Source organism: Erpetoichthys calabaricus, chromosome 5 (assembly GCF_900747795.2).
Source record: "Erpetoichthys calabaricus chromosome 5, fErpCal1.3, whole genome shotgun sequence".
In the NCBI taxonomy this organism is placed as follows: Eukaryota; Metazoa; Chordata; class Cladistia; order Polypteriformes; family Polypteridae; genus Erpetoichthys; species Erpetoichthys calabaricus.
In genome coordinates this window covers 214,672,438-214,686,845 of record NC_041398.2, presented here as the reverse complement: position 1 = coordinate 214,686,845, position 14,408 = coordinate 214,672,438, and the positions used below count along the sequence as shown (strand labels likewise).

The following is a 14,408-nucleotide window of genomic DNA, read 5'->3' as shown; positions in this document are numbered from 1 at the left end:
ACAATGGGATAGGCTACCTAAAAATGGGATGGTCCTGTTCAAAATGGGACGTATGGTCATGTTAGGTATGCCTCATCTTTTAAAAAATAGTTAAAATTCCAGCAACATGAACCTGAAGTTAAAATACCATAGATTGCAATACTTGCAGATATGTCTTGGTAATTTTAATACAGTATAATCCTTTCTTTTGGTATGACACTTGTGAGACTTTATCAGCTGTATTGAAAAAAGCCTGGCTAACTAAAACAGATTGGCCTTCTTAGGCATAAAAGATGGATAAATGCAACACACATCTATTTTAGGATTAAACACAAGTTCACTCTTTGCCCACCATCTACATGTGCTAATCAACACCAGTCTGGGATCATATTTAGACTTTTAATACCAGTAACCAGCTATTCTACTTAATAATTATAATACAGTGAAAATAAAATGCTTAAATTAAGTAAAGCATATAAAGAAAGTGTTTCTTACCAAAAGTGTTGCTAGGTTCATCAGAAAACATTTGTACCTAACAGGTTCTTGTTTACAAAAAAGGTGCGCATATAATATTTATGCAAAAAAAGTAACCACATTTCTATTTTTCTCTTTTTTGGCTTACATCTGGCAAAAAACAAACAACAAAAAAACAAAAATACATACCTGCCCATTTGATTCTGCTGCTTGCTGGTAATGCATAGCAAGAGAAACCTCATCTTGGAAAACTTCACTACATTCTAAGCATTTAAGGCTATGCCTGCACAGCTTAGATGGATCTTCATCAAGAGGCATGGCTGGTACCACTGGGGAACTTGAGGGTGCAGATATGACAGTGCTAAGTGAAGCTGTTGCAGTTTTTGCCACTGCATTTATAGCTGTTGCAGAAACATTATGAATGGTTGTAGTAGCTGCTACAGAAGCGTGTAATGGTGATGCAATCATCTGGTCAGCAGGAATGGGCTTCAGAATTAAATGTGAGCACTGCATAACCACCCCTTTGTCCTTATGGCCACGGGCATGAGAAAGAAGACTGCATTTGTTGTAAAAAACTAGATTCTTAGCACAGTGGTTACATGTGACTTCAATGCGGACACTTCGCCTATCATAATGCTGTGTTAGACTCTTCTCAAGAGCAAAGGAATCTCCACATTCTAAGCACTTATAGCCACGGGATGGTATAGCAATCCCGGCCGAGGATGGAGGGCTAAGATTGGGAACATACACAGGTACAGGGTTGACACTGCTCAGAACTTTGTTAAAAGCCTCCACCACCGAGCTCTGTGAACTAGCTAACACCTGTACCCTAGAAACCTTTTTAGGAGGTTGTGTAGTAATCATGGCTTGCTTTATTGGCTGCTGTTGTTTAGAGAGCACTTGGCGAAGTTCTGAGGTTGCTGAAGATGTCTGAGGCAGGAGGTTTAGATTTGTGAGATGAACTGTCTTTGGTACTAGCTTGGCACTCGCTAGGCTTGAGGCTGGCACCACCACAGTCTGCTGCTGAATTGCATTGGCAGCCTTTAAGATGGCACTGCTGGCACTCTGGACAGATGCAGCGGGTATTACTGTAGCTTTCACTGTTGTGTTGTTTGCCAGCTTCAGATTTATTACTTGAGAACCGGCAGTCTTTACAGCCGAAACAGGCAGAAATGCAGTAGCAACTGGTTTAATGGTTACCTGCTTAGGGGTTATTTCAGCAGCTGAACTGGCAGTGGTTGCCACAACAGTGGTCTGTAGTGGAGTTCTAGATGAAGAAACAGAGACATATGTGGAAGTTGGAGATGATAAAAAAGAAGAGACTACAATAGAAGATGGCTGGTCAGAGACTTTTTTACCACTTTCATAATCCACATCTGGCAAAACTCTAGTGACTGTCCTCTTAATCTGGCCTGATGAAGTCTTGATTGTTTTAATGCGAACTTTTGGAATAGCAGGCGTATTGCCTGCAGGAGAGGATGGAGAACCTTTGCTACTACTTTCACTATAAATACTACTAGGGCTCTCTGGTTGTTTGCTGCATCCTTTTCTGGCAGACTCAGTGGGGCTTTGAGGGTCCAGTGTTTTTTCTGTGACTGTGGATAATTCTTTTTTATCTCTAGGAGAATCCCTTGGGCTACAATGTGGTTCAGTAACATTTTCCGTAGTAGCTTTCTTTGCACTTAGAGCAGCAATTGCTGCAATACAGGAAGACAACTTTGCAGATGACTTAGTTTTAACTTGAGCAGCAATGGTGGCGTTTGTTGTTGTCTTTTCCAGAAGTCCTTTCACATCTACAGACTTTTGAGTGCTATCTTTGGGCTTCTCTTCCAGCTTCTTTGCTTTTGGGTGTTCATAAATGCTTATGTTTGCTTGGTTGCCTTCTTTTTCTCGTTTAATTGTTTTTGATTTGTCTGGATCATGATTAGCTCCTTGCTTACATAGACTGTCCATAACCAACACCTTTAATCTGTCCTGCTCCTGTTTGTTCACCATGCCTGTGAGAGTGTTAACACGGTAATTAGTTCGGTTTTCCTGCTTGTCTGGTGGATCATCAACTTCAATTTTATCATCATCATCAAACTCTTCTGCACTAGAAATGGGGCTGAACTGATTGAAGGAGTCTTTTATTACAGGGCCATGAGCTTCATCATTCAGAGACTTGCCTGCATCTTTAGCATAACGATCAATGGCAGTCATAGCCAGAAAACCATTATGCAGACCATTCCCTGTTGCATGAATCTCTTTCTCTGTAACTGCTGGTTCACAGGAATCAACATTGCGGATGTTTTTCACAATAACACTAACCCCAACATCAGGCACAGGTGGTGCATGGACATCCTCCTCAGCATTAACATTGTGTTTGATCTGCCCTTCATGGTCATCATGCCCAGACTCAATAGCTGCTTTAGGATCAACCATGTCTGGGATATCAAATGCTGCAAGGAGGTCATCAAAATCCGGGGTCTTCATATCTCCCATGATCCTATTCTTTTTATTGCACAGATCTATAAAAAAAAAAAAAAAGATTTTTAGAACAAATTATTTAATTAAGAATGTTTTCTAATAGCTCACATATTAAGATTAATACTATAATTTTAAAAAGTAATAGGTTATTTTCAGCATTACAGAGACAGTAAAAACATAAAATTAAACCCTTTTTTTAAGGTAATTCAAAATGGGTGGTATCATAATCTACTTCTGTTATCAATATGCATATCTAATGAAAGGAGCTTAATAGAGCATAAAGGAAGACAGTAAATGGAGACCTTCTAAATATGTTTTCAACGTGTTGATAAAAATGTACAGGTTTGTTCTACAGTAGCCTTGGAAGGGTCCACCTCTTAGCAATAAAGTGGATAAGACTTTTTTCTATTTAACAATGAAATTGTGTTTTTACACCACCTTCTGCACACAGTACTGAATATCTGATTTAAGCTTAATTTTGTGCTGTTGACTGGAAGTATTTTCAGCCAAGATTCTGCCCTATTTACTGATCATAAACTCTGTTTTGCTATTTCCCCACATCTAGCAGTAACATACTGTAAATGTATGCATTTAGCTATTACAAAAATAGTCAAAAATAACAAGCTAATGTTATGTAATAAAATATAATTACTACACAATCAAAAAATAAGACACTAACATGATGAAAAGTAACCTAAAACACTTGGTACTTCCTAATGTCAAACTGTTCCCTAAAACTAGGCTTTAGTAACAGATTATTAGTCAGTCAGTCAGTCATTGTCCAACCTAACACATGGTCACGGGTGTCTGCTGGAGCCTATCCCAGCCAACACAGGGCGAAAGGAAGGAACAAACCCCAGGCAGGGTGCCAGTCCACCGCAGGGCACACACACATACAAACACATACACACACACACACACCAAGCACACACTAGGGACAATTTAGGATCGCCAATGCACCTAACCTGCATGTCTTTGGACTGTGGGAGGAAACCGGAGCACCTGGAGGAAATCCATGCAGACACGGGAAGAACATGTAAACTCCATGCAGGGAGGACCCGGGAAGCAAACCCAGGTCTGCTTACTGTGAGGCAGCAGCGCTACCACTGCGCCAACATGCCGCCCCATCAGATAATTAATTATATGTATAAGCTTTTTTAATTTTGCACCACTGATTGAGCAAACAAGAGAACAAGACTATGTAAATACAAGGTTCTGTGTGTTTGCCTGAGTGTAGTCCTTTACCTACATCCAGGAATGTTTGTTTACTAAGACAGGAGAAAAGTGACAGTAGCTGTCAACATTTACTAAGCTGTCAACACTTACTAAGTCCTACAAAATCTAGACAGTAACTCAATACTGATTTACATTAAAGTAAAATTTGGGTTAAGAAGACTTGCCTATTGACCTTTAAGACTAAATATTTTAAATCAGAGGCTTACAGTAAACTGGTAAAACAATCAGATTTTAACTGATATAGAAAACCACTTACTTTTTAAATTTGGTTTTACTTTTTACGAATACCATGTATGGATGCATGATTATTGAAGCATGTCAATAAAACCTTGTTGTACGTTAGAATTTCATTACAGAAGAGCCCTATGTTTATCAAAACATATTGAAAAAGATAATACAGAATGTTAAGATACAGAGCTCTTGCACATCATATTGATGGAAAAATTACAAAATTCAGAAAAGCCAAGTGATTTTTGTCTGATTCCTGCATGTAATAAAGGATTGTATGATTTCCAGAAGGTCCAAAGAAAGCTCATTGCTACTCTGAATGATTGCCAGTCCTGGCAAGAAAGCTCCAAGCACAAAGTGTTCTGCTGCATGATTTGGTGTTCTTTAGACTCACCTTAGACTACACAATACAAAAAATGTGATCTTGATCCAAATTGCTTCACTGCACTCTACTGTCATTTATGATGAATGAAAAGGGATCACACAGAGTCTATGGTTCTTTCAGAACAATATTCACCCTTTCATGAGACTTCAAATATACTCTAATGAAACTAACAAAAAACATCAGATGTACTAACAGTAAACATTTTGATGTTGAGCTGGCAAACAAATATGCCAGTAGAACATCATTTACTATTGTCACTTGATCAAGATCAGGTGGTTCATTTCCAAAGCTGGCTCTGGAAAGTGTGAAAACAGATGGACAGATTAAACAAAGATGTATGGCTGTTCAGTGGCCTCAGTGAGATGGAGGAACATTCTTTGTTTACTGGATATTTTACATTTGCCTACTGCATGTCACAGAATCCCTTTTTGTCATGAGACTGACAGTAACCTCTCACATTAGCAAATTCTGAAGACAAATGCAAAACAGCAGCAAGGAGAAGAACAACCTACAACACTAGGCTAGAAAACGAGATAACTGACTAATGCAAAAGAAATAGCATTTCAATGCATTTTAATAAACAACATACGGGTACTAATCGTAAATCATATTGATAAAATTTTAAAACTGTATTTGTTCTGAATAAAATGCTGTTCGGAAGTCAGAAGATCTGTCTTTTGTTTACGAGTTGAGTCCAATGACTTGATTCAATGCAAAACGTCCCCACACCCTTCAGTAGTATAAGCTTTTTTTTTTTCCTCTGGTAGTTGTCTGCTTGTACAAGCTATTTGGTGTATATATATAAAAAAAAAACCCAACATGTTCAGCCAGGGAAGTCACAAACCTTATACAAGGCCAGTAAGGACAATGTACTAAAAAAAAAAAAAAAACGACATTTAATTTCCATTAAAGTTCTCTGTAAAAGTAAATATATTTACAAAGCAGATATATGTGTAACATATGAAGATTTATTTGATGCACATGAAGAAATGACTGCTCGTTTGACGACTCAGGTCTTTTACACCAGAGAAACAACCTAATATGCATGTCTTGCTTGTAATGTTTTAAGCAACATTATATCAGTGTAGGTTCAACCAACACCAATATAAACGTAGAGACCAAACATCAGCCCGATACAGCGCATCACTTTTTCCACATTTTGTTATGTTACAGCCTTATTCCAAAATGGATTAAATTCATTTTTTTCCTCAGAATTCTGCACACAACACCCCATAATGACAACGTGAAAAAAGTTTACATGAGGTTTTTGCAAATTTATTAAAAATAAAAAAAAACTGATAAATCACATGTACATAAGTATTCACAGCCTTTGCTCAATGCTTTGTCGATGCATCTTTGGCAGCAATTACAGCCTCAAGTCTTTTTGAATATAATGCCACAAGCTTGGCACACCTATCCTTGGCCAGTTTCGCCCATTCCTCTTTGCAGCACCTCTCAAGCTCCATCAGGTTGGATGGGAAGCGTTGGTGCACAGCCATTTTAAGATCTCTCCAGAGATGTTCAATCGGATTCAAGTCTGGGCTCTGGCTGGGCCACTCAAGGACATTCACAGAGTTGTCCTGAAGCCACTACTTTGATATCTTGGCTGTGTGCTTAGGGTCATTGTCCTGCTGAAAGATGAACTGTCGCCCCAGTCTGAGGTCAAGAGCGCTCTGGAGCAGGTTTTCATCCAGGATGTCTCTGTACATTGCTGCAGTCATCTTTCCCTTTATCCTGACTAGTCTCCCAGTCCCTGCCACTGAAAAACATCCCCACAGCATGATGCTGCCACCACCATGCTTCACTGTAGGGATGGTATTGGCCTGGTGATGAGCGATGCCTGGTTTCCTCCAAACATGACGCCTAGCATTCACACCAAAGAGTTCAATCTTTGTCTCATCAGACCAGAAAATTTTCTTTCTCATGGTCTGAGAGTCCTTCATGTGCCTTTTGGCAAACTCCAGGTGGGCTGCCACGTGCCTTTTACTAAGGAGTGGCTTCCGTCTGGCCACTCTGCCATACAGGCCTGATTGGTGGATTGCTGCAGAGATGGTTGTCCTTCTGGAAGGTTCTCCTCTCTCCACAGAGGACCTCTGGAACTCTGACAGAGTGACTATTGGGTTCTTGGTCACCTCCCTGACTAAGGCCCTTCTTCCTTGATCGCTCAGTTTAGATGGCCAGCCAGCTCTAGGAAAAGTCCTGGTGGTTTTGAACTTCTTCCACTTATGGATGATGGAGGCCACTGTGCTCATTGGGACCTTCAAAGCAGCAGACATTTTTTGTAACCTTCCCCAGTTTTGTGCCTCGAGACAATCCTGTCTCGGAGGTCTACAGACAACTCCTCTGACTTGATGCTTGGTTTGTGCTCTGACATGAACTGTCAACTGTGGGACCTTATATAGACAGGTGTGTGCCTTTCCAAATCATGTCCAATCAACTGAATTTACCACAGGTGGACTCCAATTAAGCTGCAGAAACATCTCAAGGATGATCAGGGGAAACAGGATGCACCTGAGCTCAATTTTGAGCTTCATGGCAAAGGCTGTGAATACTTATATACATGTGCTTTCTCAATTTCTTTATTTTTAATAAATCTGCAAAAATCTCAAGTAAACTTTTTTCACGTTGTCATTATGGGGTTTTGTGTGTAGAATTCTGAGGAAAAAAATGAATTTAATCCATTTTGGAATAAGGCTGTAACATAACAAAATGTGGAAAAAGTGATGCGCTGTGAATACTTTCCGGATGCACTGTATATCAGAACCCAGTATTACCAGTTGGGTTCTACTTCTTAGCATTTACTCTAATGGGAAATGAACACTCCTGTGTGTAAACTAAAACTGGTGTACTCTGCGTAAATAGGTCTAACTTCAAGTTTACCCCAAATCACCATTCAAATTTCTTTGCAAAACAAACAGAAACCAGCAAAATCCGCAAGCAACACAGTTCATGCTTGCTTTGCTGCTGATTTCTGCATAGAGCAAGTGATAATGGGAAAAAGATAAAAGTACCTTAATAAGAAAAGGAGAATACCTGCTGATCATTTAACAACCCACCTTTTAAATATTTGGGCAAAATCCATTTGCATAAGCATAAAACACGGAATAATATAGAAAAATGCAGAACATTAATAATAGAAATTTTGAGTTTCTGTAATTTGACGTTTCAGAATTCTATGTAAATGTTTACACGCTTCTGATTCCTTATATTACAGGTTTGCCAAATTTCTTGAATTGTAACATCCTTATGCTTTGCAGTTTGTTACTTTAAAGCTGTGCAAATATATACACATTTAGTCACTGCATAAGACCAAAGTTTAGCTTTTCTGAACCACCTATGTGACACTTGTAAACGGTACCACATGTTAAAATCAACAATTAATTCAGAATCTGTATCTCCTGTGAAAGAATTTGAAGATTGCAATTGTCCATAAAAATCACAATAGGTGCACTAAATCATATTGGAAATTGTTAGTTTATTCACAAGATGAAGAGTTTGCTGGAATGGGCAATTAGTTGATTCTGCATTCTGGCTATTAACATTTATGATATGATGAATTTTTACCATTTGTCTTGACCTAGGTTTAATTCTGTTCACCCAGTGTATTCTTATATAGCACACTTTCATTTATGGGGTCAGCCAGTAAAACCATCCCCATTACCAGTACTAAGAAAACAGTTAGCAAAACTTCATCAGTTCAGTCATTTCACAGAATCCACATAAACTATACAAATATATCCATTATCAGTCCAGCCAAACTCAGAAATTCTTTAACATACCTTTTATTATGCGGTTTTCAAATGATCTTTTACGACAGAAGGCTTTGTCATTGCTTGGCCTTTGTACAATTCCAGAATTAGAATATCAACTGGTTTGAAGTAACAGTACCTGCTGTGTATCTGGTATCTAGAGAGCATTACATTTGCCAATTTAATTTTCAAATATATGATAGATGTGCCTTCACCATGTTTGTCACATTTAGAGATTATACTAATGAATGTTAGTTTGTCATAAAAATCCAAATCAATGACATAAATTCGGCATTTGCACATTCATATTTAGCAATGAAATTAGCCTGCTTGAGGCACTTCAAATGGGCTGTGAACATGGATGGAGTTGTAAATTGACAAGGAATGCCACCTTATGTCTACATCAACTGGAAATGTTTAAGAGATACTCAGAAAATAAAAGTAAGATGTATTAAATATTCTAGTAATCAGCTAATTCTGTTGTGCCTAAGGAGCTCAGTTTCACTGTACTACGAGAGCTATTTGTCCAAAGATGGAGAGGGCGATATGCCAATTCAAGAGTAAAAGAAAGATGAAAAGGTTTAAGAACTGGTCTACCATCCATTAAAATGGGCAATGTTCAATCACTGTCAAATAAGATGGGTGAACTGCCTGCTCTTACATATAAATACAGCAGCACTTTGTGATCTATAGAGAGCTGGCTTAAACCTGATATGCACAACACTGTTTTAATGCTGGGCTGACTTAATCTTATTCGACACAGTTAAGGGACTGGTCATCTATATGAATGAGGAATGGTGTAAAAGGGAGCACATTGCAGTTAAAACTACCATCTGTTGTTCAGACATTGAAATTCCGACTGTCGGAATCTGCCCACGTTATTTGCCTTAGGAGATGTTACATCATCCTTATTAATGTTTATATCCCTTCCTCAGCAAATGGAGTCTCAGCAACAGAAAGGATTGACTCTTGTCACCCACACTTCAATGATGACTCATTCTGACCCTGAATTTATAATATGTGGTAACTTAAACCATGTGACTTTGTAAAAGACTATGACAAATTTCATTCAGTTTGTGTCTTGTTCCATTCGATGAAATAACAAGATGGACCTAGTCTATTGAAATGTGAAAAATGGCTTTAAATGTAAACTACTGGCAACTTTGGGAAGATCTGACCACAAACTGATTTAACTTATTCCCAGCTACACGTCTGCTATTGAACAGCAACCTGTTATCACCAGGATAGTGAGGAAGAGGAGCCTGGAGTCTGCAATGGCTCTAAATGACTACTTCTAAATGACAGACTAGGAAATGATGTGTAAGTCACATGGGGATGATACTGAAGGACTCGGCCAATGCATCATAGGTTATATTGACCTTTGTATCGACACTGTGGTACCCTCAAAGGCAGTGCGTTGCTTTCCAAACAACAAGCCCTGCATTACTAAGGAGATAAAAGGTCTCCTTAATGAGAAAAAGAGAACATACTAATCTGGTGCTAAAAAAGCTCCAAAGATGCACAGAGAGTGCTAAAAAAGAAGCTGAGTGAAGGAAAGGAAGTTTACAAAGCTAAAATAGAAATAAAACTCACTCAGAATAGTATAAAGAACTGGGCATAATAACTGGGCTCAAGCAATCCAGGGCTTATGTGCTAGATGGTAATGGGGTCAAAGGTAAAACCCTGAAACAATTTTTAATAGATTTTCCCTCAGATTTAATGACCAGTCTCTCCACACCATCCCGACTACACTGGAAAGACTAACTAAGGAAACAAATGAGGATGCTGCACACAGGAAACACTATGGAGTCAGTCATTGACTTCTTAAGGCATATGATGACCAATTTTGTGGTATCCTCTCTCACCTGTTCAGTTGGTCCCTAAGGCTTCACAAAGTGCCACTGCTTTGGAAAACATTCTGCATTGTTCCTGTTCCAAAGATGGCAGGCGACTCTTTACGCAACGTCTACAGACGTGTGACAGATTCCTTTCACGTCATGAAGACTTTTGAGAGGCTGGTCCTGGACTATAGGAGTCCTCTTCTGGTAGACCCTGTTTTTTGTATCAGTAAGGTGCTGCTGGAGTATGTGAATTTCCCCTTGGGATTAATAAAGTATCTATCTATCTATCACTGCAGTTTATCATTCAAAGATTTTAGTGGAGGATACAATTACCTATCTGCTCGACAAGGCTTATTTTTACTAGGACAAAACTGGCAGCACTGTAAGAATGATGTTTTTTTATTTCTCCAGTGCCTTTAATACTGTCCTGCCATCTCTGTTAAGGGATAAGCTCAGAGATATGCAGGAGGATGAGTCTATGATGTCTTGGAGAATGGACCATCTGTTGGTCAGACCAAAGTTTGTGAAGATCAAGGACTGTGTTTCTGATACATAAGTGAGCAACACTGGAGCATCACAATGCACACAAAGTATTGTTTCCTTTTCTCTTTACTCTGTATACTTCAGACTATAAATACAACGCCCGGTCAAGTCAGTTGCAGAAATTCTAAGATGACTCTACACTTATGGGGTACAGTGATAAGAGACACAGGAGTCAGACAGAACTTTGTTTCTTGGTGCAGAAGGAATTGTCTGCAACTAAACTTCAGCAAAACCAAGGAAATGGTTATTGACTTATGCTGCACCAAAGAACCTCTATGTCCAATCACTGTTCAGGGAGTAGATGTCAAGGGGGTGCACTCCTATAGGTGCTTGGGGGTTCACATAAGTGACTGGTTGAACTGATCTCATAACACAGATGACATGTATAACAAAGAAGGCTCTTTTTTCTTTAATGTGGGTAATGACATCCTTCCATCTTCTATAACTCTGTGATGGCCACTGCAATTTTCTAAGTTGTGATGTGTTGGGCTGGTGTGTATCTAAGCTGTGTTGTGCTGGTCTGCTAACATCATTTTAGGAGGGAACCACCAAATCAACAAGATAATTAAAACAACAGGTGCAGTTATAGGACACATACTGAATCCCCTGGAGGTAGTAGCAAAGGACTAACACAGTCCTTTCATTCAATTAATTATTCAGTAGAAGTGTGTCAAGAAATGCTACTGGGGCTCCTTTATACCAACAGCAATATGCCTGCATATCACTAATGGTTTATCAGTTGTTTAAAATACTGTATAGATCCAATGTAGGAGATACTTTAAGAAGCTACTTTTAGTTGCTCCTGTTGCAAGAGTTTGATTTGGTTCATTTCCAATTAGGGCTGCAACTAACAACTATTTTGGTAATTGAATAGTTGGTTTATTACTTTTTTAGTAATTTGGAGCTTTAAAAAATTGCAATGTCTATGCAAGAACTTTACTCAAAAATGAAAAATATTCCTTGCACAATGCTCTCCTTTACAACCCTCCTTGTCTTATGATAGATCATGGATCAATTTACACTACCAGAAGAGCTCTTACAGGTACTACCAGGACACCCAAGTTCAAACAAAGGACCATAACTCAGGGATGTTTAACATTTATCGACAGATATTTGCACTAATTGACAATCCAAAGGATGGGCTTATGTGCACCCAAGAAACCAATGGCAAGATCTTAATACCTTCATTTAAAAACCCTTTGCAAAATCCAGATCCATAGAAACTACAGTCCTTTTAAAATGTGGCTGCAAAAAAAAAATCCCTTCTGTTCAGGGTAACTGGGGCTGGACTGGAAAAAAGGAAGACCATCCATAATAGGAGTTGGCGGAGCAGAGAAACACCGAAAACGTAAAGCCATGCATTTACTTTGCTAATGACGGGGGCTGGCTGATCACCAGCAGACGTATCATAGCTAACAACAAGAGGTCTGACACTGTTTGCTTGAACCTCAAAAAGAAACTGCTTTATCACCTGCAATCAGAAGAAATAGACAAGTTTTTAAAATAAAGAAAGAAAATGCTCTGAAGATTGTACCATGCATCTGGAAAAAACCCACCAGGAAAGGAAGAAAGCATTGCTTACACCAGACCATAAGTACACCTACCTTGACTCTGAGAGCTATTAATTATGATTCAAAATAGATAGGTTAAAGCCAGCTAATATATCATGATATTGGTGTCACTACAATTAAAAAGACAATAACTTTGCGAAAAATAAGTTCTAGCTGTTATGATTTTCTCATCCTAAATGCCTTAATCCAGTTACAAACTGCCGAGCAGCATCTCACACACAGAAACGGCTTGGGTTAGGTAGCTGTGAGTAAGTCAGTGTAATTTTTCTGGTACCAGAAGCTCAATAACTAGCTAAAGTACTTCTCCATTTTAATGACATGAATAGAAAGATCAGAATTCATAGGTTATGTGCCTTTTTCTATAGGCCATAAAAAGTTAAATTCAGCTATTATAATTTTATGTTTTGTATTGTTTTTGTGTTTGGTCTACAGTGTATATATATAGTGCATCCGGAAAGTATTCACAGCTCATCACTTTTTCCACATTTTGTTATGTTACAGCATTATTCCAAAATGGATTAAATTCATTTTTTTTCCTCAGAATTCTACACACAACACCCCATAATGACAACGTGAAAAAAGTTTGAGGTTTTTGCAAATTTATTAAAAATAAAAAAACTGAGAAATCACATGTACATAAGTATTCACAGCCTTTGCTCAGTACTTTGTCAATGCACCTTTGGCAGCAATTACAGCCTCAAGTCTTTTTGAATATGATGCCACAAGCTTGGCACACCTATCCTTGGCCAGTTTCACCCATTCCTTTTTGCAGCACCTCTCAAGCTCCATCAGGTTGGATGGGAAGCGTCGGTGCACAGCCATTTTAAGATCTCTCCAGAGATGTTCAATCAGATTCAAGTCTGGGCTCTGGCTGGGCCACTCAAGGACATTCACAGAGTTGTCCTGAAGCCACTCCTTTGATATCTTGGCTGTGTGCTTAGGGTCGGTGTCCTGCTGAAAGATGAACCGTCGCAAAGATGAACTATGACAACTACAATATGCATGCATCCTTAGAACAATTCTGCCTAAAATACAATTTTCCAGTGACAAGAGTAATGTGTAAGTGTGAAATTAAAAAGAAGTTTGCCCAGATTTCCTGATCTACCACCAATACTTATAGCAGAAACTTTACTGTCTAGTAATGATGTCATGCAGGGAGGACTTTTCTCATATTATACATGGAATTCTGCCATTGATGACAACCACTATTCTAAGTATGATGTAATTCAGTTAAAACTACATATCTCACACCAAGTTTAAACTAGAATGCCTCACTAGGTCAAATGTTTTGGGAATACTTTTTACTCAGATCATACTTGGGGATTGGGGGCTTGTTTTTAACTTATTTAACAAGAAAAGCAGGACATTAAATGATACTGGCACAAATGTTGATGTGTGTCAAGTCAGTTATTTCTACCACTGATAAATACCCTTTCAGAGAGTGCACTGGTGGCAAGGTTACAGACATCTTCTTTGGCTAAGAGGCTGAGATAATTGATATTCGACACATGCCTAAAAAGTGATAAATCTTTACTACTTTTTCTAATCAAAATAGCATTAAACATTCAATAATTTTTAAAACTGATGCAGGGTTTTTATTTCTCTCCTACAATGTAAAAAGCAAAAAAGCCCTATATTAAACTTATAATTTCAACAGCCATGACAACTTCTGCTTTACCTTGTCTCACCAAATAGCCTGTTGCTTTGCTAATGGGCTATCTCCATCAGCAACACTTTTGAACGTTACGGAGGGGATAGAGTTCTAAATAAACCGTTTACAACAGTAAAAATATTTAAAGAACCTTCCTTTCAAAGACCCTATAGTACATTGGGGAAAGGGTATGTCACTCAATATTTCAGAAAAGGAGTGGAAGGTAGCCATGCACAGAATACACTTGAGCTTCACACGTGCAAAGCATTCAATCATTCAACTTAA

At 38.5% G+C, this 14,408-nt stretch overlaps 1 protein-coding gene across 8 annotated transcripts in view; it reads right to left on the bottom strand.

Moving 5' to 3' along the window:
- Positions 1 to 14,408, bottom strand: part of znf532 (zinc finger protein 532) — a 145,178-nt gene that overhangs the window by 71,014 nt on the left and 59,756 nt on the right. For all 8 annotated transcript variants that reach the window (XM_028802498.2, XM_051927371.1, XM_028802499.2 and 5 more), the window contains one exon: positions 643 to 2,960. In XM_028802498.2, coding sequence (XP_028658331.1) covers positions 643 to 2,934 — 2,292 coding nt within the window. In that variant the 5' untranslated portion in view covers positions 2,935 to 2,960. The remainder of the gene's footprint in view (positions 1 to 642; positions 2,961 to 14,408) is intronic.